The sequence below is a fragment of the Podarcis tiliguerta genome, assembly GCF_965153285.1.
Source record: "Podarcis tiliguerta genome assembly, chromosome: 17".
Classification (NCBI taxonomy): domain Eukaryota; kingdom Metazoa; phylum Chordata; class Lepidosauria; order Squamata; family Lacertidae; genus Podarcis; species Podarcis tiliguerta.
In genome coordinates, this window is record NC_139550.1 from 37,008,161 (window position 1) to 37,032,924 (window position 24,764).

The 24,764-nt window shown below is 47.6% G+C and overlaps 1 protein-coding gene across 2 annotated transcripts in view; it reads left to right on the forward strand.

Annotated features, from left to right (window-relative positions):
* The window catches only part of BCAP31 (B cell receptor associated protein 31), a 43,021-nt gene that overhangs the window by 7,243 nt on the left and 11,014 nt on the right, over positions 1–24,764 (forward strand). For both annotated transcript variants that reach the window (XM_083420703.1, XM_083420704.1), the window contains exons 4-5: positions 4,483–4,630; positions 12,914–13,049. In XM_083420703.1, the coding sequence (XP_083276829.1) occupies positions 4,483–4,630; positions 12,914–13,049 (284 nt within the window). The remainder of the gene's footprint in view (positions 1–4,482; positions 4,631–12,913; positions 13,050–24,764) is intronic.

Consider the following 24,764-nt stretch of genomic DNA (forward strand, 5'->3'; position numbering starts at 1 on the left):
TTGCATCCATTTTGATGTATTTTTAATCTTTGTTGGAAGCTGCCCAGAGTGGCTGGGGAAACCCAGCCAGATGGGCAGGGTACAAATAATAAAATAATAATAATAATACCATCAGCAGTTGGGCTAGGATGCCAAATATCTTTTGTGTGGGTTATGGCAATGTATTCTATTCAGATGGGGGGTGAGGGAGAGACCCTGGAAGCCTTGTGAAATGAGGCTGCTCTTTTGACCCCTACCTACACTACACCAGTTCCACATAAAGCAAACCAATTTGTTTTAAGTCCCTTGCATCAGGGCATTTCAGGAAACAGCCTCTTTCATGTGATACTTGTCTGCCTTCTGAGGTCCTCAGCAGATGCCCTGCTCTGCCACTGTTAAGAGATGCAGTCTACCCTCTACATGGAGTTTAACAGGGAGAAATGTAAAGTATTGCACTTGGGCCAAAAAAATGTGAGGCACAAATACAAGATGGGTGACACCTGGCTTGAGAGCAGTACATGTGAAAAGGATCTAGGAGTCTTGGTTGACCACAAACTTGACATGAGCCAACAGTGTGACGCGGCAGCTAAAAAAGCCAATGCAATTCTGGGCTGCATCAATAGGAGTATAGCATCTAGATCAAGGGAAGTAATAGTGCCAGTGTATTCTGCTCTGGTCAGACCTCACCTGGAGTACTGTGTCCAGTTCTGGGCACCACAGTTCAAGAAGGACACTGACAAACTGGAACGTGTCCAGAGGAGGGCAACCAAAATGGTCAAAGGCCTGGAAACGATGCCTTATGAGGAACGGCTAAGGGAGCTGGGCATGTTTAGCCTGGAGAAGAGGAGGTTAAGGGGTGCTATGATAGCCATGTTCAAATCTATAAAAGGATGTCACATAGAGGAGGGAGAAAGGTTGTTTTCTGCTGCTCCAGAGAAGCAGACACGGAGCAATGGATCCAAACTACAAGAAAGAAGATTCCACCTCAACATTAGGAAGAACTTCCTGACAGTAAGAGCTGTTTGACAGTGGAATTTGCTGCCAAGGAGTGTGGTGGAGTCTCCTTCTTTGGAGGTCTTTAAGCAGAGGCTTGACAACCATATGTCAGGAGTGCTCTGATGGTGTTTCCTGCTTGGCAGGGGGTTGGACTCGATGGCCCTTGGGGTCTCTTCCAACTCTATGATTCTATGGGGCAGAGCCTTTTGGGTTGTTTCTCCCAGATTATGGAACTCCGTGCCCTGAAGGGCTCACTTTGCCCCCTCTCCCTGCTAGCATTTCGACACTTGGCCCAGCCTTCATGTAGTGCCTTTGTGGACAAGCTCTCCCCTGGATTGTGTGCGTGTCACTCCTGATCCAGTTTTATGGTGCAGAATTCTATATTTTTAAAAGATAAGGTTGCCGGCACTTTGAAGGCCTTTGAGATGGAGAAACGGCTTAGAAATAAATTGGATCAGAAGTTGGGCACATTCTTACCTCCCCCTCCATTAAGATAGATTCTGTGGCTGGGTTGTTGTCTTAGAGATGCTCAATTTCCCCTAAAGCAAGGATGGTCAACATGGCACCCTTCAGCTGTCCCTGAACTACAACTCCCATCATCCCTGACCGTTGGTCATGCTGGCTGAGGCTGTTAGGCGTTGCAGGACGCCAGCACCTGGAGGGCACCATGTTCTTTGTCACTGCCTCTAAAGTCACCTGCGGTGATGGCCCAGAATCCAGCGTTCTAGCCAGCAGCACATGCCCAGTGACAGGTAGGCTGTTCCCTGTGAAACATTCCTGGCTGTTCTTTAGCAGGTTTCTCTGCTTCAGGCTCCTTTGGCAAGAGAGACTCTGCAGAGCAAGAGTGTTAAAATGGCACATGCAAGCTGCAGTTCATGCAGAGATGGAGCTTGCAAGGTATGCAAAAAGTTGGCTTCTGCTGCCCCCTGGAGTTTTCAGTGGGAAAGTGAGGGTGAGAAGTTCACTTTTCCATACAAACCCCTTGCATGGACTCAGAATTGTAGAGTTGGAAGGAAACCCTGAGGGTCATCTAGTCCAACCTACTGCAATGCAGGAATCTCCACTGAAGCATTCGTTTTATGAGTCGAGCGCCATCCCATCAGTTTGTGCCGTCTGGCTGTTGGGGCTCCCTATGGATGGAGCTGATGGACTTGTGTGCCGTATTCCACACAAATGCAGAAACTTATTATAGAACCAAAATGAGACTTGTTCACGTGGCACCACAAGAAGGCAAGTCCAGCCCATGGGCCATCAGTCAGCCGCCCTGTTTTAGGGAATGAATTCAACATAGAGCCAAGCGGATCGCTCTGTCGGCTCACCCATTTCTGCTTTCCTGATGAAATGAGCTGCCTTCTCCTCCACCTGCCTGCTGTCCCAGTGGTTCTCCTGACCCCCAGAGCCAACTGGAGGGGCAGGCCCCATTGCGCTAGCGGAAGAAGTTGTTGCACAGGCTTTTTTTCTTTTCTTTTGAAGAGGCTTTCTTGTAATAATTGTCAAGGGATAGGGCACTTTTTCCTCCTGGGGGCCACAAAATGGGCCCCAGACATTACTCACTTGCATATAGCAGGCTCCATTCAAGTCATGTAAAATCCAGAGATTCCCATGCAGACCTCTCTATTCTCAGTTCCAGTCAGGCAAAAGTCCTCAAGGAGACAGTGGGGCCGGTGCTAGTGTGGGCTGACCCCTGGAGAGAGTCATGTGGGCCAGATAGAGAGGTCTTGGGGGTAGATGGGTGTGCACTGGGCCTCAGGACCTGGCCTAGGAGGAGAAGAAATTCAGTGCTTTAGTTCTCAGTCACTTCAAACTTTAGTTACCTTTATCCTGCTAACCCCATATATTCTTGAAACCTGACTATCATATTTGACCCAGACTGGATGATATGTTTGCCATGTGACTTGAGCTTGATTTTCCTTCTGGAAATATCAGCTGTGGGGGTTTGACTTTGGGTAGGATTTGTGGGGTGAGGGAATTGTCCCTTCTTTCCACACATTTCCCCCCTCAAAATTGCCTCCCAAGCTGCTTGTGGCAAATCACACCTTTAGGGGCAACAAGCAGAAGAGTGGATTTCTAGTGAGAAAAAGGCTGTGGGGTAGGTCACCACCACACACACACACCGGTCCATGCACTGCGATCCCCATCTGAATTGCACCCCAGCAATTTCTGTTGCTAAAAGAAAAAGAAGCCTGGGCAGCACAATCATGTGACCAACGTATCGCCTGGTATTGGAAGTCCGCTGCTTTTAGAATACTTGGCGAGGCTGAATATGTGAGGAAATAGTTTCGCCTTTAGCACAGTCAGTCAGGAGTCAATTTTTGTCAATCAGGAGTTATTTTGCAATCATGTATTGCCCTGACTTAGGCTGTCAAAATGGCTTGTAATGTTAGTACCCAAATAGCATCCGTACTGTCTCAGAATGGAACAGAATGAAGGAGGGGTGACATTGTCTTACATCTACACAGACCTTTCAGCTAACATTGGCTTAATTCTCAAGCATGAGAAGCAGGTCCCTTCCGCCCCCTTCTAATAGTACCAAAATGGCAGCCATTTTGTGCTGGCACCCACAGCACTTTGGTATAGATCCTAGAACCGGCACCTCATTATCATGAAATATATGACAATGGAGTGGAACTGACAGATTTCTCTCAGGAGAGAATTTAACTTGGGCGCCATGCTGAATATACCCTATTCCTGGTGACAGCTGATCTTGCCTCAGATGATCATGATTACTGGAAGTCTGGATGAAGTAATGTCTCATGTGTCAATCTTAATTAATGTGGTGGGTGGCAAGTATAGGAACTCATTAAGTGGCTTGCTAGATCAAGGCCACTGAGGGCTTTAAAGATTGGAAGCCGACACCCTAAAGTGGGCCTGAAAACAAGCTGGCAGCTAATGGCGCTCTCCTCAGAGACTGGGCTGGGGAGCGTGTGACCCCCCCCCCCAAGTAGTTGTTGAACTACAGCTCTTATCATCTCCAATCATTGGCCATGTTGGCTGGGGCTGATGGGAGCTGGAGTCCATAAATAGCTAGAGAGCCACAGGTCCCCAGCCCTGCTCTGAAAGGTGAGATATGCTCCTGGAGGTTAGTTCTAGATAGAAATTATGCTACTATATTCTGGACCAGTGGAAATTACCCAGAGGCTCCTCATGGTAGGAGGGTAGCAAAGTGTTGCATTGTGTGGGGGCAGCTGAAAAGCTTGTTTATGTTCCCATCAGTCTAAGACCCGCTTTGGGGACCCTACCGTTGGTCTGTGGGACAAGCATTCTCAAGTTGGCATGACCAAAACCTACCTCCATTTTATACTTCTGTCTGGAACACATGCTGTTGTGGCGTGATGGCTTTTGGTGGAGTCTTGTCAAAGACTGTAGCTGGATTCATGGATTCATGGCAATGGGCTGGGCTTGGGACGAAATCTCCAGAAACCAACCGGAGCTTAAGTTCAAGCAAGGCTTGCAAATAAATTGTCAGTCTGTGGAGCTCTGACTCGTGTATAAATTTGTGACTTTCAGATGCCATTCGTGAGATCCGGAAATACGACGATGTGACGGAGAAAGTGAACCTGCAGACCAACCCTGGGGCTGTGGAGCATTATCACATGAAGCTCTTCCGAGCCCAGCGGAACCTCTACATTGCTGGCTTCTCGCTGCTGATGTCCTTGTGAGTACCTCAGGGGCACTGCTGAGGCTACATCAGGTGGCGGGCAAGCTGCGTGGCCGGCCAGACTCATCACCCCTGACTATTAGCCATGCTGCCTGGAGCCTGATGTAAACTGGAGTCTTAACAGCATCTAGAGGGCCACCATTTCCCAATCCCTGGGCCAGATGCTTGGGAATCTGGGTAAGGCTTGGATACTAGGTTTGAATTCAGGAGGCACTGGAAATAAGGCATTGAGGGGAGCATCAGCTGCAGCCAGATTGCATCACCCTTAGCACCCACTTCTTGCCAGTAAGAACCAAATTATTTACTTTGTGGCCCTTGACATAGTTCTTGCACATAGTAGCAAAGAGTTCTCTTGGGAGCATCCCTCTCCCCCTTTCAAGGGTGGCCTCCATATATTCTCCTTTGCAGAGAAAAGCTTCTAGGCAGGCTTTGACATCTCCCCTTAATGACGCTTTGCCTGGTTCTCTTGCACCCTAGGTGTTGGCTTCAGAGCTGCATAAAAGGTAACGGGACCCCTGACCATTAGGTCCAGTCGTGGCCGACTCTGGGGTTGTGGTGCTCATCTCGCTTTATTGGCCGAGGGAGCTGGCGTGCAGCTTCCGGGTCATGTGGCCAGCATGACTAAGCCGCTTCTGGTGAACCAGAGCAGCGCACGGAAACACCGTTTACCTTCCCGCCGGAGTGGTACCTATTTATCTACTTGCACTTTGATGTGCTTTCGAACTGCTAGGTTGGCAGGAGCAGGGACTGAGCAATGGGAGCTCACCCCGTTGCGGGGATTCGAACCGCCCACCTTCTGATCGGCAAGTCCTAGGCTCTGGTTTAACCCACAGCGCCACCCGAGAGGATGGCAAAGCTAGAGGTGGGGAGCCTCTGGCCCATGGGCCAAACATGGCTAGCCAGGCCTGCCCACTTGGCCTACAAGGCTTTTTTGCGAATCCAGGCCCACCGCCCCACATACATGACAGCAGGTGTGGGACAGGTAAGGGTGGAGTTTCAAAGGAACAACCAGGAGCTTAAAGTGGATTCCTGACTGTTCTTTTGCTGGAGCAAGGGATGCCCCCAGTCATGGCATCAAATGATGGGCAGTAGGAACGCACCTTGCTTGAGGTGGGCATGTGGTTTCTATTCAGTGGAAGCTGCTTCTCCCTTTTTACAACTGCTCTTTGAAGCTGCCTGTGCTTCTTTCAGCCTACAGAACATGGAAGGCACAGGGCTGGCAATGCCTCCTGCGCTGTGACGCCAAGTTTGGGAACCCTGCACAATGAATTTGGAGGGGTGGCCAATCAGCTGGTGTTGTCTGCCTCAGAGCTGTAGCTATAGGAGGCGGGGGCTAGCCAGGGTTTTTGCTCAGGTGAAGCCTCCAGAGGGGCACCATTGAGGCTCCCAGGCTGTGTGTGTGTATATATGCATATATATGTATATATGCAAATGTGCATTGGGGGATTGGGTACCCAACTGAGTCTTTGACCCAAGTGAAATAAAGCCTAGTTTCGCCTCTGGGATGGATTGCACCACTCACCTGTCAAGGTTGGCCCACATGGTGGGCGAAAAAGTCTCCCTACCCTTGCATAAGCAATGCAACTAACCTTCTGCAGTGTTGTTCGCACGGTGCATGCCCAGGTTGTCTCAACAACTGTGAGATGTGCAGATTGGCAGGCAAAGCAATACTAAAAATTACTCCCTGAAGATAGATTTGAAAACCACTGCTGTACAAAAGGAGGCACGGTTTCCATCACATTTCCCTGCTCTCCCTTCTGGAAGCTTTGACAACGAGCGTGATGTGAGCTGCAGAGGGGCTTGCCTCTTGTCCCTGCTCCCATTTGCGTTGCTCTGTTTAGGTCAGGGCCGCAGAACAGCATCTAGAGCTGGCACCCCCAAACTCGGCCCTCCAGCTGTTTTGGGACTACAACTCCCATCATCCCTGACCACTGGTCCTGTTAGCTAGGGATGACGGGAGTTGTAGTCCCAAAACAGCTGGAGGGCCGAGTTTGGGGATGCCTGATCTAGAGGGCCACACTGGTTTCCTGTTCCTGGTTTAAAATAATAACAACAACAACAACATTTTTTATTTTTACCCCGCCTTCCCCAGCCAAGGACGGGCTCAGGGCGGCTAACAAGCAATAATAAAAACAAGTTGAATGAATACAACTTAAAAACAAGATTAAAATACAACATTAAAATATTGAAACATTAAAATATTAAAATGTAGCCTCATCGCAGGAGGGGAAAGGAAAAGAAAAATTAAAGAGGGGGAGGGGATCAAGTTGATCCCAAGCCAAAGGCCAGGCAGAACAACTCTGTCTTACAGGCCCTGCGGAAAGAAATCAGATCCTGCAGGGCCCTGGTCTCATGAGGCAGAGCGTTCCACCAGGCCGGAGCCAGTGCTGAAAAGGCCCTGGCTCTGGTTGAGGCTAATCTGACTTCCTTTGGGCCCAGGACCACTAGGGTGTTGCTATTTATGGACCTTGAGGCTCTCCGTGGGGCAGACCGGGAGAGGCAGTCCCGGAGGTACGAGGGTCCTAGGCCGTTTAGAGTCTCATTGGGTGCTATCTCTCTGTCTCTTTTCTCTCTCCTGTCTGTCTGGGTGGCTTCCATCCCATCAAAAGCTTATGCTGTAAAAAACCTGTTAATCTTCAGAGCAGGACTCCTGTTTTCAGCATCAGTCTGGCACAGCAGCCTAGCTCTTTTGGAAGGCCTCTTGGAGGAGGCAGGGTGTCAACATTTCTATACAGCAACACGATCTGCAAGAACTATGTCAAGGGCCTTACTGACAATTTGGCCTTACTGGAAAGCAGTGGGTGCTAAGGGTGATGCAATCCGTCTGCGACTGATGCAATTGCTCATCTCAATGCCTTATTCCCAGTGCCTTCTGTATTCCCGCTTACTATCCAAGACTTGCTATGATTCCTAAAGAGATTCCTAAGATTCCGTCTGGATGCTGTTGGACTCCAGTTTCCACAGATAGTTCTTCTTTTTATTATGTATTTTGTGTTTTTATTACTTAATTTTATGCTGTGGATTGCCTTGAGAGGAAGGGCAGTATACAAATAATAATAAATAGTGGGACTATGCAGTAGCTGGGCATTCACTGCTTGCTCCCTCTTGCCTCCACCTGACTGTGAGGACCGGGTGGCAGTTGACCAAAGACATCCTGTTTCCAACCCCTGTTGCAGACAGTGGCACCTCTGGATAAGAACTTACAGTAATTTGTTCCAGAGGTCCATTCTTGTTCTTAACCTGAGGGACCACTTTAGCTAATGGGACCTCCTGCTGCTGCCGCCGCACAATTTCTGTTCTCTTTTTTTTTTTTTGAAAGATATTTATTAAAATTTCAACATATTACAAAAATAAGAAAAAGAATAAAAAGAAAAAGAAAATACAAAGTAAAAACAGTTAAAAACAGATCAGTCTTTCCATATCTTATCTTTCATTTGCTTGTTTCCCTGACCTCCTCACACCTCCCTTTCTTGTATTCCAGTTCAATTAGTTAATTCAGCAAATCCTTTCCCTCTTTGATTTTATCTTAATCTTTTATCTTAATATATTATAGCTTTAGATTATCACCTGTTAACAATCCATTTTTACATATTCCTTTATAACATTGCTGCTAAAAACCACTTAACTTCAATCCAACATCATTCTAACATTCATTAATTTTGCAGTATTTCTGTAAATAGTCTTTAAATTTCTTCCAATCTTCTTCCACCGACTCTTCTCCCTGGTCTCGGAATTTCTGTTCTCATCCTGAAGCAAAGTTCTTAACCCGAGGTACTATTTCTGTGTTAGTGGAGTCTGTAACCTGAAGCGTATGTAACCTGAAGCATATGTAACCCGAGGTACCAGTGTAGTCTGTTTGCTGCTGTTTAGACTAGAGTCAAGTACAGTGGTACCTCAGGTTACAGATGCTTCAGGTTACAGACTCTGCTAACCCAGAAATAGTACCTTGGGTTAAGAACTGTGCTTCAGGATAAGAACAGAAATCGTGTTCCAGTGGCGCGGCAGCAGCAGGAGGCCCCATTAGCTAAAGTGGTGCTTCAAGTTAAGAACAGTTTCAGGTTAAGAACGGACCTCTGGAACGAATGAAGTACTTAACCCGAGGTACCACTGTAGTTGTAGAGGCTGAAGCAGCCTGCTGTGCTCTCTTTGGCCACAAGGTGGCAGGCGTGCATAATTTCTTACCTCTTACTGAAAATTCCTGAGGATGAGGACAGCAGCTGAGTCTACAAGCCAGTAGAGTAGACTCTTCAGAGTTGGGGATTAAGCCACAAAGTGACGCCCTAATGAGCACATGCCGGACGCTTTCTCTGGACAGAACCACCACTTCTGGGCACTTGGACTGTAGTGAGGGCCAGGCAGCCCTTGGCCCTTCGTGCCAACTTTTTCTTTAGAAGCTTCTGAGATTAACAGTAAGAAGCCTAAAAGAGGCGAAATTCCAATTCCTAAAGTTATTCTCTCTTCTCCTGCCCACATAATGGGTTTTTATGTTTGCTATTCATTTTGCAACCTGTTGAGAGTCAGACCATTCGTCCATCTAGCCCAGCATTGTCTGCACAGGCTGGCAGAGGCTGTACAGGGTTCAGCCAGAGGATGTTCCTAGCCTTACCTGGAGGTGCAGAGGACTGACCCTGGGACCTTCTGCATGCAGAGCAGACGCTCTACCACCGAGATGTGGCCCTTTCCCCAGTGGAGGAAGATGGCCTCATGCTGAGTTAGAGCAGCTGTCCATCTAGATCAGCGGTTCTCAACCTGTGGGTCCCCAGATGTTGTTGGACTACAACTCCCACCATCCCTCAGCTCGGGCCTTGCTAGCTAGGGGTGATGGGAGTTGTAGTTCAACAACATCTGGGAACCCACAGTCTGAGAAAGGCTGATCTAGATTTTGCCACGCTGATTGGCAGCCACGGCCTCCAGGGTTCAGGCGGGGTGGGGGGCATTTCTAGCCCCACCTGGAGATGCCACTTGGAGATTGAACCTGGGACCCCTTCTCCATTGCCAGTGGTCCTTGCCGTTGGCAGCAGCTGCTCACAGAGGCCGGCTGAACCAGGGCTCATGTCCTCCCTGGCACTGAGCAGGCTGCAGGGTCTCTGTTGTGTCCATTACGGTGCCTGTCCAGCCAGCTCTCTGGTTTGATGAGCAGCCGCTTTTGGCCGCAAAAGACAGCTGGCGAAGGGTGTGAACAATGCCTGTGGGCCATAAATCAGCAGCCTGGGTGCAGAGTTGCATACAAAGGGAATGTGCTTGACTGTGCAGCTGGGGCTGGAAGTAGGGATGGGGGGGGGGGTGAGCTGTCGGCTTCCATATCTTTGCTGTATGTGAGTGTCTGGCCAGGAGGCAGGATGTTCTGGTCTTGTGAGCTCAGCCCTTGGCCTTCGGGCTGCAGCTTCTCAGCTCACTTTCCCTTTCATTGTTTCAAAATGCATTTGTTGTCCGTGCTCAGAATGGCTATACAGAGGAAACTGGGAGTCCTGGGCCAGATTTCACTCTCATAGCGCTTGTCCAAGGTGGCATTGCCCTTCTCTTGCCCTTGAAAACGCGTTGGCTTGCAAGGCGGTTATTCAGAAAGGTAAAAAGCCTGCCCTTCCCTCTCTTGTGTCCTCGCTATCGAGAGAAGCTTTTTAAAAAACGGGATGGAGCATTTTCTCCAGGCGAGAGCTGCAGGCCACCCTGCGCTGGGCTTCAGTTGGCATTGAAGCACTCGAAGGGACTGCCAGCGTTCTCTCGTTCCGCTTTGTGGCTTTGCGATGGCAGCTCTTGCAGCCAGAGGAGTCTGTGCTGAGGGCCATCTCTGCCTTGCGCTGGGTTTATTGCCCCCTCACTCCCTTCTCTGACCAGCATTTCGGTCTGTGGCTTCTAACAGACAGTGGCCATCTGGTGGTGGCAAAAGCCTGTTTGACATCTGGCCAAGGCTGAGCTTTGTGGGCGGCACTCTTGGCCTGTGTCCTGGCACTCCCTTGTCGCGACTGATCTGCTTGGTGGCTCCTGTATGTGGCAGCCTTCCTTCCCCTGGGCCAATCCAAGCTGCCGGAAGGGCTTGCGTAAGCCTTGCAATGTAGCGCCTGACTTGTGCGGCTCTGGGGGCTGGCTCTGCATGGTTCCCTATACGTTAGTCTGCCTCCTGTGGTGCCAGTGTGGTGTAGTGGTTAAGAGTGGTAGTCTCGCAATCTGGTGAACCGCATTCGCTTCCCTGCTCCTCCACACGCAGCTGCTGGGTGACCTTGGGCTAGTCACACTTCTTCGAAGTCTCTCAGCCTCACTCACCTCACAGAGTGTTGTGGGGGAGGAAGGGAAAGGAGAATGTGAGCCGCTTTGAGACTCCTTCGGGTAGTGATAAAGCGGGATATCAATTCCAAACTCTTCTTCTCTTCTCCTATGCTGAAAAGGAGCTGCTCCTTGAAAGGGTGATGTGCAGTGGCTTCTTTCAAGTCCAGGAAGCGTTGTCTCATTGTTCTTGCTCCTCTGGTGGGGATGGGGCAAGAAGTGATAAGGCTACGTTGGAGGGAAGCAGTGGTGAATGCAGGGGGAGGGTGGAGCAGAAGCTGCGTCTAAGCTGAGAGCCCTGGTGAGCAACAGCCTCGTAAGAGAGGCCATATTTTGATATAAACAATTGCAGAAGGGCTGGCAGAATGGGTTCTCAGTGTGGAGCTGCGCCTGCTTTGGCAGGGGCCACAGTCACTCCTTCCTGACTTGGGGGGCAGCAAAGGCTTTGGCCAAGCCCTCCGCGGATCCTGCACTTCTGCCTTTTGCTCTCCTCTGTCTTGGTGTGGGAAGAGAGCTCCTGTGCAGTGGGGGCACTGAAGAGCCTTTGCACCGGCTGTTTGCTGCTACCACTAGCAGATTGGCTTTCTTGTCGTGGTGGAAATGAAGCTTCCCTATGTCTGTGGGAGAGCTGGTTGGTGGAGTGGACAAACCCCAAAAGCCTGTACATTAGCTTTGGGGGTGGCGTGGGAAGGGCCCTAAGTGGGTGACAGAGCACATGTGTGCCACGCCAAAGGTCCCAGGTTCTTTATATATATATATAATATTTTATTTTTTAACATATCAATTTCAGCAATAATTAAACATACATACAGTTTTTTTGACTTCCATCAATCACATCTGAAAATTTTCCAATCTATTCACTTAATATATATTTCTTACTTTCACTATTACATTTAAATCTCATAACTAACATCTCTATTCTTTCTCTACTTTGCAATATTTCATATATTTCTCCTTACAAGACTTTTTATAGTCTTACTAGCGTAATTTGTTGATTACAGTTGCTCTTCAAATTGTTCATATATTTCTTCCAATCTTCTGTAAATCTCTGGTTCCGCAGGTTTCGAATCCTTCCTGTCATTTTATCTAATTCTGTGTAGTCCATTAATTTTGTCTGCCATTCTTCTTTCATCAGAATTTCTTATTGCTTCCATTTCTGGGCTAACAATACTCTTGCCCAAAGGGCCAGGTTCAATCCTTGGTGCCACCTGGTAGATCTGGGCAAGGCTGGTAGGTCTGGGCAAGAATCCCTGCTGGTCAGGGTACAGACGATAGTGGGCTTGATAGACCAATGTCCTGACTCTGTGTAAGGCAGCTTCTTTTATCGAAGGTTTGGGGAACCTTGACATGAAGCAGGAATGGGGATCCTAAGTAGCCCTATGGATAATGTTGGACTCCAGGTTGTGTCAGCCCCAGCCAGCTCGGCCCGTGGCCACGGATAGTGGTCCAGCAATATCCAGAAAGTCACAGGTCCCCTCCTTGATCTTTTGACGTGAAGCACAGTCTTCTCTACTGCAGTTAAACTCATGATCCTGTTGATGGCAAGACCGGCCTTCCATTTTCTTACCAGTCTTCTCTGGTCAGAGACATTGTTAGGCCTCGCTGTTCTGTTTTCCCCAACGGGTATGCATGGCTCAGTCGTTTTATGACTGGAAGTGGGGGCTTCAGTGATCCAGCTGATAAAGCACTACTGGGTTCAGACTCAAGTCCCACCTGGTTAGCCTTGGACAAAGCCAAGTTGTGTTCCTTGCTTGCTTTCCCCAGGATGCAGAGACAGCCTTGGTGGGTAAGGAAGCTACTGTCACTCCCAGTTTCCAGTACAAAATCCTCCTTTCCCAAGGCCAGTTGGGAAGCCTGTGACTGACCTGGAAATTGAACCCGGTGCTTTATCAACTAGGTCACTCCAGTGCCCTTTACAGCAGACCCAGATCTAAAGACGTCTCTGTGTGTTTCTTAACTCTCTTGTTGACTTGGTTTGCGATGCCCTCTTTGAGCCACCTTCTGCCTCTGTCCTTGCAGTCTGCTGAGACGCCTGGTCACCCTCATCTCCCAACACGCCACCGTCCTGGCTTCGAACGAAGCCTTCAAGAAGCAGGCAGAAGGAGCTAGCGATGCGGCCAAGAAGTACATGGAGGAGAACGACAAGCTAAAGAAGGTATGGTCTCCTGCCTGGGCCAGAGGCACAGGGGAAGCTGCCGTGGGGCAGTTTTGACTTTGGCAGATTGCTGCAGTGTTGTTACAAATGTGAGTTTTGAGGCTCCCCTCAGTTTTAGCAGCGGGTGGCCCTGCTGGATGCTAGTCCCTCTGCTCTTGAGGAAACACAGGTGCAGTGGCCCCTCTGGGCAGTAGTTTGCACACTTCCACGCATCCTCAGACTTCGGAGGTCTGATTTATGGGTGTATTGGTTGGTGTCTGTAATCCTATAAGGCTCTGGGACTGTCTGTCACGCTATATACCCGGTCCCCTTTTATGGCAGTAACCTTACCCAAGGGGTTAATCGCCCACTGGTGCCTTGTTTTTTCAGGAATACTTGGTGGGTGACTTTGACCTACAAGATTGCTGCACTAGCAAATGCCAAGCATTCGAAGCAGCTGGCATTGCAACCCGCTCCCTCGATAGCCTGGTGTTGGTGAGAGGCTTGCTGGCACCTAAATATGGAGTATACCTCAAAATGGGTTCAAGATGGTGTTGGCTAACCTTCCAGTAGCCAAGGCACACTTTCTGAATTTACATGTGAGGCAGGCTTTGTTCTGTCCACCACATTTTTCTTCAATGGGGAGGAAGATGTAGCCCACTGTGGCGTACCTGTGACCAGCAGGTGGTCTCCTGGGGCTTGGGGGCCCTTTCTTGGCACCAGGAGACACCTGGAATTGGACCTGGGACCTTCTGCATGCAGAGCAGGTGGCCCCTCCTCACCTGCATTTCCTGGGCTTGCCTCCCTCCAGCGAGAGCGCAGAGGTGTTGTAGGCCAAACTCTTCTGGGCAGGGGTGTAGCGCTATTTGCCAGCACCAGGGGTGGTGCAAATGTTCACCAGAGGGAGTGGAGCACATTCACCCAGCTCTTGCTGCTGACGCTGCCAGGCAGGTGCTCATGCGCCGGGCAGGGTAGGGGCACACAGGATGCTCTTTGCCCTTGGCACTCACCCAGCCCTCACTGCTGGAGCCAGGCAGGGCATGACAGAGATGCTGGTTTGCTCCCCTCCAAGATTGTGTGCCAGGGCCATGACCCGCCCCATCTCCTGGATGGCAAATATCTTTGCTGATTTTTTGCCTTGTGAACACTGGGATGATCTAATGAAGGAGCCAAGCTCCTCTGAAGCCTTGCCTTCTGACCACTGGAAATCTTCCTGCTTGGTTCTTTTAAAAACAAACTCCCAAACCTTTCAGCGTCGTGCATGGTGCTTGTGACAATCTTGCAAATGGGAAACTATCACCTGTGGCCCTCTGAACTGGTGTTGGACTGCAGCCCCCATCATGCTTGACTGTGGGCCATGCTAGCTGAGGCTGATGGGAGTTTTTTCTAGAAATGTCTGGAGTGCCAGGTTCTCCATCCCTGGTATAGGACATCGTGCTCTGCCAGGAGAAATATTACATGGTGGAGGTCACCTCAGCACCCACAAGCAAGGTGGCACCTGGAGAGGCTTTCATTGGTGCCTTTGGGCAGGGGCTCTGGACTCTGAGCTTTCCTTTTTCTAAAGAGGCAAGTCTCTTGCCCTTCTAGACAGAGAAATAGGAAGCAAAATATGCAGGTACCCCGTCTAAGAAATTTCTGTGAAACAAGCTGGACTGACTGCTCCAACCATTTTAGCCAATGAGTTGTTTGGACACCAGTTATTCCTGTGGTCTAAAGAGTTGCTGTTTCCCCTTCCTCTTCTGTGTTCTTTTCCTGCTTCAGACTTCTTTCCAGGTTCTTGGAATTCCTGTAGTTTCCATTCCTTTTCCCCAGCAACCAGGATGCATTTTTCCTGTGGTCAGTTTTTGTGGGATCAGGGTAGTCCCTAGGAATCATTTTCTGCAAATAATACTACACAGTAAGTGTGGGTGCCTGCTATGGAATCCCTCCTCCCCACCGAAGGCAAAGGTTAGAACTTTGCAACAGGCTGCGCCGTCTCTCCTTCTGTGTGGGAGATAAGAATTCACTGCAGTACAATTGTGCACATGTCTACTCAGATGTAACGCAAGAGGAAAGTGTAGTTTGGCTGGCCAGTCGCTGCACCTCTCAATGGCAAACTTTCATTGAGACCAGAAACCGTTGCTTTAGGGTGGCTGAGTGTGTTTCTGCAAGCTTTTGAATTGTAGAGTTCACTGTGCATTTATTTTTTGAAAAACAAAACACCGTGTGTAAGCTGGCAGCAATGGAAAGGCACCCCGATGAAGCAGGGCGCTGTCTAGTCTTGCACTGAAATGATGAAAGCGGTAATAACCAGTCTGCACTAGTAATTTTGCACCCTTCTACTCAAGCACAGATGCCCAAGGCCTCTTCACACCCGTCTCGCCCTGAGGGAACAAATACAGTCATACCTTGGGTTGCGAACGCTGCAGGTTACGTCTTTTCAGGTTGCATCCCGCGGCGACCCGGAAGTACCAGAAAGGGTTACTTCTGGATGTCGCCACTCGCGCATGCGGAGATGTGCAAAATGACATCATGCGCATGCGCAGAAGTAGTGAATTGCGACATGCGCAGACGCGGGTTGCATTCCTTTCAGGTTGCGAACGTGGCTCCGGAATGGATCCCGTTCGCAACCAGAGGTACCACTGTAATGTCTGAAAAGTCTGTAAAACCCTGACACCTGAAATATTTTGTTTCCATCTGCTTCCCCCTCTGCCTTGCAAAAGAAAAAGAAAAGAAAAGGGTACCTGGGAGCTTCTAAGTTCCCTAAACATAGGCTTGCTAAATAGTCCCACAATCTTTACAGCTACAAAGCCTTTAAACTTCTGAGAGCCTCGGCTTTGCTTCATAAGAATCCTGAACTAGATCCCAGGTCTTCCCCACCCCCTCCTCACGTGGAGAGTGCGGCTGTGAAAGGCAAGCTCTGTCGCATGGCAAGTGTGTTGGAGTTTCTGGGAATTCACGGCAGCTGCAGCTTCTAATGCAGAATCCAGATTTCCTTAGAAAATAAAAAAAGAGCAGGCTTCCTTCCACGGCATGATGGACAAAACAGGTGAAAGTGCCCCTGCAGTCTCAAGTTTCAGCTTTGGGGGGTGGGGCTCCAACCTGGGGGCAGCTCCCTTTCATGCGCTTTCTTTCCAGCCCTACTTTCTGTCCTCCCTAACCAATAGAACTAAGCATGGAAATTCATGGAATTTCCATTTGCAGCAGGGTGAGAGGCCTCACATTTGCCTGTGTACCAAAGAGCCTTCAAACCTTATGTTTTTTAAACCACCACCCGCCATATGGGGCAGGCAAGCCCCATCACGCTGGGTTGACATGAGGGCACTGCCTTAAATATGGCAATAATTTTTATGGAGTCAAATAAATAAGGACTGTGCATTAGCAAGACAGCCTTGACCCTCTGGATAGTAGGGTGGTGGTTGAATGTATCGGCTTTGGTGTGTCTTCAATCTGTAGCCATAAACAGGATGCAAAGATAAAAATGCAAACCTTGCTCAAGGGCGGTGATTATGACTTGGGCTTTTGATAGTGCCCCAGTCCCTTGCAGCTGTTTTTGGAGAGCTCTTCTCTCCCCCCGTTCTCTGGCGCTACAGACTGGCACAGCTAGAGATTGGCTTGGAATGGACTTTTCTATTCCAGTTAAAACTTATCTCTTGTGAGGGATGTGGCACTCGGGTTTGGGAGGAAATTTCCCCTTTTCTCGCTCATTTTCATAGAACCTTAGAATTGTAGAGTTGGAGCATCCTGCAATGAGCCAGGATGCTCACTGCAAAAAAATTGGAAAGGGGAAAAAATACCACCAATAAAAGAATGGCAAATGAAATTTTGTGAATATATTTGGCAAGATTCACAACATTTTTAAGGGGACAATCGGACCAAAAATTAGTAAAAGAATGGGATTGTGTTAAATAATATATGAAAAAACATTGTTCTGGAGTAATTATATCAGGATGTAATGAATGAAGCTTTGCAGGGTTAAAGAAATTGAAAAATGGTGCAAGAGGTATAAAGATAGAGGTAATCTGCACTAGACACAGCAATACAGAATGATTAAAAACTATGAGGTCTCAGAACAAAGGAAGGAAGTCAATAGCAATGATTAGTATGACGATACAGTTTTCTTTGTAGGTGTGATTTTTCTTTTTCTTTTTTCATCTTTGTTTTGCTTTCCTTTCACCCCCGGCCATTAGATACGCTGTCTGGGGCTGGTGGGAATCCCTTACAGGCTTCATTTGGACCAGCTTAACAGCATGTGAAGGGGCCACCAGGAACCCACCCTATCCTAGAGGGTGGCGGGCAGATCACTTTCTTGAATGCTGGCCCTGCGGCAGTATGTCTTGGGAGGGCAGTGCAAAGAGGATCAAGTGAATGCAGAAGCTTCTCTAAAAACTGGCTATGTACACATGATTCCCCCCCCCCCCAAAAAAAAGAATACTGGGAACTGTAGGTGCTGGGTGTTGGGAATTGTAGCTCTGCAAGGGGGTATGCTACAGTTCCCAGGACTCTGGGGGACGTCATGTGCTTTCAATGTGTAGTGTGTACTCAGCCCATATTCCTGGCTGCTTAAGGCCAGCCAAGTTGCAGGGAACTGTGTATTTATTCTAAAGACAACGGGAACTGGTCGGACTTCTATTCTTGTTTGATTAAGGCAGTTTTATAAACAGCCCCTTCTTGGGTGTGGCAGGTCAGTCTCTTCAAGGTAACCAGGCAGGGGAGTTTTAACAAAAGATTCTGTGCCCTTCATTTTGGCCACCAATTACTTGGTAGAAAAAGAAGAGTTTGGATTTGATATCCCACTTTATCACTACCCTAAGGAATCTCAAAGCAGCTAACATTCTCCTTTCCCTTCCTCCCCCACAACAAACACTCTGTGAGGTGAGTGAGGCTGAGAGACTTAAGAGAAGTGTGACTGGCCCAAGTTCACCCAGCAGCTGCATGTGGAGGAGCGGGGAATCAAACCCGGTTCACCAGATTACAAGTCCACTGCTCTTAACCACTACGCCACACTGGCTCTCACGTTGATGTGTGAACTCAAAGGCTGATGCCAACAAATTCAATGACATAAGCTTCCATTGAGTTACTCTGAGCATGTTTGAGGTTGGACATTGCCTATAGCAGGGGTGGCCAACTCCCAAGAGACTGCGATCTACTCATAGTGTTAAAGACTGCCCCCATTTTTGGGGTGGTGCAGGTCAAAGTTGTTGAGCTTTTTATATAGGAAGGGAGGAGAGAGGGGGGCCCTGTTTTTGGGGGGGGCTGCAAAAAATGTCAAGCTTTTTTTTAGAGGAGCAAAACTTTTTGAACTTCTTGGGGGGGGGGGGGAGCCAGTGATCTACCGCAGATGTGCAGTGATCTACCATTGAAGGATTTCTGCCTTTTCAGATTGTCACAGGAGAGCTGGAATCATGTGTTGTAGCTGGTGGGAAGCAATTACACAGCCTTTGAAGTTGGTTGACGGAATAGTGTCATCCTGCAAAACACAGGCATGAGCAGATGCACACTTTCTACATCTCCATATAACGGCTGCAGAACACGAGGGAGGATATTTTTAGGTTGCCATTTTGAAAGCAGTTTGAATTTAAGAATCCATGCATGTTGGAACTTCTGTGAAAGGAGATTCAGTGGCCCTTGAAGTGGCAGTGGAGCAGTTGGATGTGCGACACAGTTGAATATTTGTGTATTTTGAATCTCGTTTCTCTCTGTGTATATATATATATATAGAGAGAGAGAGATAAACACAGATAAAACACCAGTCAACCCTGATTTGTTAAAAAAGAGAATTCATATTACAAAGATCTGGCTTTGTATGGTTTTCAAAAGACATCTGGGCTAGTTCCTGCAAAACATCTACGGGCAGGGAGTTCCACAGGGCAGCGCCACTAAAGGTTTAGTCCCTTTTACTTGAGCAATGGAGAGAAGCAAAGGGTTTCCAGAAATGGAGGGCACAGGATATAAGCACACTTGAGGACATTAAGAATAGCCTTGCTGGGACTTCCGGAGGCGGCGCGAAACCGTGATGGCGGACCTCTTCGAGCTCTGAAGAGGGGTACCGCAGAAAAGGGTTGTTTCGCTACGGCGCAGCGGCAACCCATCAAGAAAAACCACGGACAGAGAGAGTCCGTGGCCGTGGGACTCGGCGGGCACCTGGAGCGACCCCAAATTCGCGGAAGGGACCCCGTAAGGGGCTCCGGAGTGAAGGAGGGGGAGCGGTGCTGTGAGTTCATCGCTCTTTCTGCGGAGGCGAAGCCGCGCGGCTGTCACGGATGAGCGCTGACCTTTCTTCCAAAAAATACTACTCTGAAACAGCAAACCCGTGAGTAAGGACTTAAGATTTGTTACAATAACTTGAAGAAATTTGGCTGAAACCGGGAGACGAGAAAGAGGAAGTCCGTCTTCCGGCACTGCTTATAAGATCAAAGCAGACTGTTTAAAGAGCGGAAAGCGCTGTGAACAGGGAAGCTTTAAGGCTTTAAAGTGGGACTTTCGTGCACACTTGAAATTCTATTCTTAAAGGAAGAAAAAATACAGTTTAAATTGGACTTGGAGCGGTCCCCCATGGGGCGAGGGAAGACTCTAACCCCAAATCTTCGGGTGGCCGGGTGAAGTTGCTTGACTGCGGAACTGTTACAAACTTCCAGATACTTTTGTAACTGAAGTGCAACTTTTGGGCTTACTTAGTTTGAGTGGATACAATTGCAGGCACCTTGTTGGAACATTGTTAAACGTTTTAAAGTGCTCTGCAGGACTTTTTTCTTAGTGTTTTGGAACTAACTTGCTTTTAAAATTGTTTTTGAAAACGGAAACTTTAATGGCGGAAAAGTTACCTTCTTCTTACTAACTTTTGGTGGCACTCCCCCTAGAGGACATTGGATAACAAAGGCCTGGGAAAAGTTTTTTTGCTTACTTTCTTTCTCCAGACTGTTTATAAATTTGGACTTGTCTTTCCCATGGGATTACAACATCTGACCTTGAACATTGACTGATGAGTGGTACAGGAAAGACAAGAGCAGCCAAAGCTAAGGAAGCTAAGGAAAAAGAAAAAGCAAAAAAGCAGGCACAGCTTTTGCAAACAACTTTAACTCAGGGACGTAGACTATCAGTGCCTGCTGTGCTTGCAACACAAAAAGTAGAAAGTGAAAAGCCTGAAAAATCTGAAGAGGAAGATATGGCATCAGGAGGAGCAGAGGCAGCACTGAAACAAGTTTTGGAACAATTGTCAACATTAAATCAAAAAATTGATAACCAATCAACAAAAATTGACCAAGCTACATCCTCGATCCAGAAATTGACAGATCAGGTTTCCCAACACACCCAAGCAATTGAAAAATTGCAAGGAGCAACGGAAGAGAACCGTAAATTGGCAGGGGAAGCCGTTGAAATTGCAACATCAGCTAAAAAAGAGGTTGAGGAAGTTAAAGCAGAAGTCAAGCCTCTGCATAAACAGATAGGGGACCAACAAACCTATCTCTCTTTGGTGGAACTGAAAAACCGGGAGACTAATCTTAGGCTTAGGGTGGTCCCAGAAATCGAACAAGAAGATTTGATTGGATTTTTGACAACAGAATTTTCAAAGTTCTGGGGCTTAAAAGAAGAAAGTGATTTTAAAATAGTATCGGCTTTTCGACTGGGAAGATTGGTAAGAAAAGATAGATCTAGAGACTGTCTAATAGCTTTGAGATCAAGAGAGGAGAGAGACAAAATATTAGGCCTACACTTCAAAAACTCAATTGAGATACAAGAGAAAAGGGTGGAAATCTACCGAGATATTCCTAAACAGCTATTGGATCTGAGAGCCACCTATTCAGAATTGGCTAAGTTGTTGAGACTTAACTCAATCCCTTATAGGTGGGAGTTCCCACAAGGACTATCATTTACTTACAAACAGAAGAAGGTTAAAATAAGATTACCAGAGGATCTACAAAAGTTCCAGCACGACCACGGAGAAGATCTCCAAAAAGAAGCAGCAGCCCTTTGGCCTATACTTAAACCAGGACCCACTCTGCCAGCAGGCGGAGGGACGCCTAAACCCTCGGAATTAGAGGAAAAAGAAGATACACCGCTCTAGGTGTAACAGAATAGTTCAGGATGTCTCTGCAGCTACTCAGTTGGAATATAAATGGCGGAAATTCCCCGGAGAAAAGAAGGAAACTGTTTCATATATTGAAGAAAGAACAATTGGATATTATTTGTTTACAAGAAACCCATGTGACCAGGCTCCACAGGAAAGTTTTGGTCAACAAAAGACTAGGCCAAGAGTTTATTTCTTCAGACAAGGTAAAGAAAAGAGGAGTGGTGATTTATGCTAAGGAGAGCCTGATACCTAAATTTTTATTCAAAGATGAATATGGAAGAATTCTGGCAATTGAAATCCAGACCCAAGGAGAAAAAATATTGATACTAGGAATTTATGCTCCAAACGACGGGAAATCAGAATTTTTCAAGAAGCTGCATGAGACGCTGCTGGACTATCTGGACTATGCTAACATCATAATGATGGGAGACATGAATGGAGTGGTGTCTACACATATGGATAAGTCTTATAACCAAAATCTAACATCAGACGGCAGACTGCCTAAAACTTTTTTTGAAATGACTGACAATCTGGATTTGATTGATATATGGAGGACAAAGAACCCCCTAGGTAAAGAAGGAACTTTCTTCTCTGAGGCCCACCTGTCCTGGTCAAGGATCGACCAAATCTGGACCTCCAGGGGGCTGGCACCCAAGACTAAAAAGGTGGAAATCTGCCCAAAAACATGCTCCGACCACAACGCTCTGAAATTAGATCTCAGACTTACTCAAACCGGTTCCTTCAGATGGAGAATGAATGACACTCTTTTAAGAGATCAAGAGATTGTGAAAAAGGCCCAAAAAACATTAAAGGACTATTTTGAGATAAATTTGAATACTACAGTAGAAAAAAGAACGATCTGGGACGCAAGCAAAGCTGTCATGAGGGGGTTTCTGATACAACAGAATACAATTAAGAAGAAGCTCTGGAATGGAAAGAAAGATAAAATACTGGAGAAAATACATCAAGGAGAGAAAAAATTGAGAACTAAACCAAAGTCAAAGGATCTGTTGAGAGAAATTAAATTCCATCAAGCAGAATATTCAAAATTGATTAATCAGGAGATTGAATGGAAAATAAAACAGATGAAGCAAAGATCCTTTGAATCAGCAAATAAATGTGGAAAGCTGCTAGCTTGGCAGCTGAAAAAAAGACAAAAGTTGAATACAGTTACAAATCTAGAGATTGAAGGAAGAACGGTGCAGAAACCAGAGGAAATTAGGAAGTGCTTCCACAGATATTTTAAAGAACTTTATGTACAGGGGCCTCAGAAAGAATCAGGGCCCCAGTCCTGCCACTCACCAACTGGCCTAGGGCGGCGCTTGACGGGCTCCATCAAGGACTGCTGGCGCCGCTGCTGGGCAGAGAGGCCTCCGTTTTTCTTTTTTTTAATTGCTGTTATTTTTTACCTATGTCATTTCAAACTGATATTAATGCTGTAATCTTAGTTTTAGATTTTGATTTATGTGGAAATTGTTTTCCATTTGGTTGTGTATTTTTGATGTGGTTTACAGTGGTACCTCGGGTTACATACGCTTCAGGTTACAGACTCTGCTAACCCAGAAATAGTGCTTCAGGTTAAGAACTTTGCTTCAGGATGAGAACAGATATTGTGCTCCGACAGTGTGGCAGCAGCAGGAGGCCCCATTAGCTAAAGTGGTGCTTCAGGTTAAGAACAGTTTCAGGTTAAGAACAGACCTCTGGAACGAATTAAGTACTTAACCCGAGGTACCACTGTGTTTATTGTTTATGACTTTTGTAATTATGTAAATCTTGTCATGTTGTAAGCCGCCTTGAGCGTTGTTTTTAACTGTGGGAAAGCGGCATAAAAATAAAATGCTGATGATCTCACAACCAGATGCGTTTTGGAAGTCCAAAAGCAGGACCGGGCACAGCAGCAGCCTCTCTGGGCGCCTGGCTCACTGCCTGTGTCAGTGGAGGCAGAACGTAGACCTTGTGGCTTTGAGGTGGCATTTCATATGCATCAAAAAAAGGGAGAAAGTGATAGGATGGAAATGAGGTGGCTGGGAAGTTTGTGGAACATGGCATGTGAGTCTCTCACCTAATCCATCCTCCATGAACTTGTCTTTTAAAACCACCCAGGTTGGTGGCTGTCAATACACCTTGTGGTAGCGGATTCCACAGTTTTAACTGTTCTGTGTGAAGGAGCGCTTCATTCTGGTCTGTGCTGATTTTCCACCCAGCTTCAGTTGCTGTCGTGTCGTGTGCCACAGGCTTGGGCTCTGAAGGTCTTGTATAACATTTTTTCTATACATAGCATTGCTAATGTCAGGCTGTCGCTTTTGTGCTTGTCATGCCAGTGCTTGCAATCACAACGGCTTCTTCTCATATAAGACGAACCATGATTGGAGAAAGCTTGTGCAACTCCCCCCTCCCAATGGAGGCTCAGTTTGAGGATGAAAGATTCTCCTCCTCCTCACACCCCCATGCCTTGTCTTTTCAGCAGCCATTTCTCTCTTCCAAAACCTCAGGTTTCTCTTTGCCCAATAAAATGTCCCCTTTTCTGTCCTGGGCTTATCCAGCTCCCTTTGCACTGCCCAGAAGCAACGTTCGTTGTTTCATACACTCGCGGTTGGCATTTCCAGGGGTGTGCAGGCAGTATGCCTATTGTTTGACTGGTTATTATGGGATACTTTCCTTCAGGGATTTTTCCAAAGTAAGAAATGTTAGGAGAACAACAGGATTCAGGGTGGCATTTCATATGCATCAAGAAAGGGAGAAAGTGATAGAATGGAAATGAGGTGGCTGGGAAGTTTGTGGAACATGGCATGTGAGTCTCTCACCTAATCCAACCCCAGGCTGTGTGTGAGAGGCAGCTGTCTCCCTGCTCCTTGGAGGCAAAAGGATTTTGGTGGGAGCTGCTGCCTGGCAATAGAAAAGGGCAAGAGCCTAAATCATCCTGGTTGAAAAACTTTCGCAAGCCACTTCTTGAGAGCACCTCCGGGCTATAAAGCAAGATACAGGTATTTCAAATGGGGCATTTTATTGTGTAAAAATGAAATTGCCCAGAGTCCTCCAGTAGGTAGACCCCAGGTCAAACCTTTCTTCATCCATGAGCTTCTTGGTTGGTCTTGGGCAGGCCTCACTCTTAAGCTTCCCCATTCTCATATGAGGATTGTTTGTGCGGTGGTGTAGCGTGGGTTGCCAGTTCCTGGGGCCACACACAGGAGGGAAACGGATGCATGTGCACTCAACTGCCTAACGGCATCCGTGTCACCCAGGAGATCACAGAGAGATGTAGAGTCATTTCATTATCTGGAGAAGTCACTTCCTGAGTCGCATGGGAAAGCTGTTTTCAATGGAGCCCAGTGATGGAAGCATGCAGCTGTAATGAGGCAGCATCTGGGGTTCAAATTTTGTGCCCGGGGAGTCTGCCCTTGTGGACCCCCCCCCCCCAATGCTAAACCACTGCATCTGTGTTTGCAAACTTGATGGCTCTGCATACTTGATGACTTGGTTGCTAAGCCATTCATTACTGCAGCAGGAAGGGCCCAGTCCTTGACCTTCAAAGCACGAGGACAGGGATTTTGCCCCTTGCCCAAGGTGCAGCCTCAGAGCAGGAGAGGGGTAGGGGCGTCGTCACTATAGTTCTTCTCCTCTTGGGAAGCCCAGCATCAAATGGGTACCAGTTTCTGCGAGGTTTCTAGCTCTCAGGTTGGAAGGAA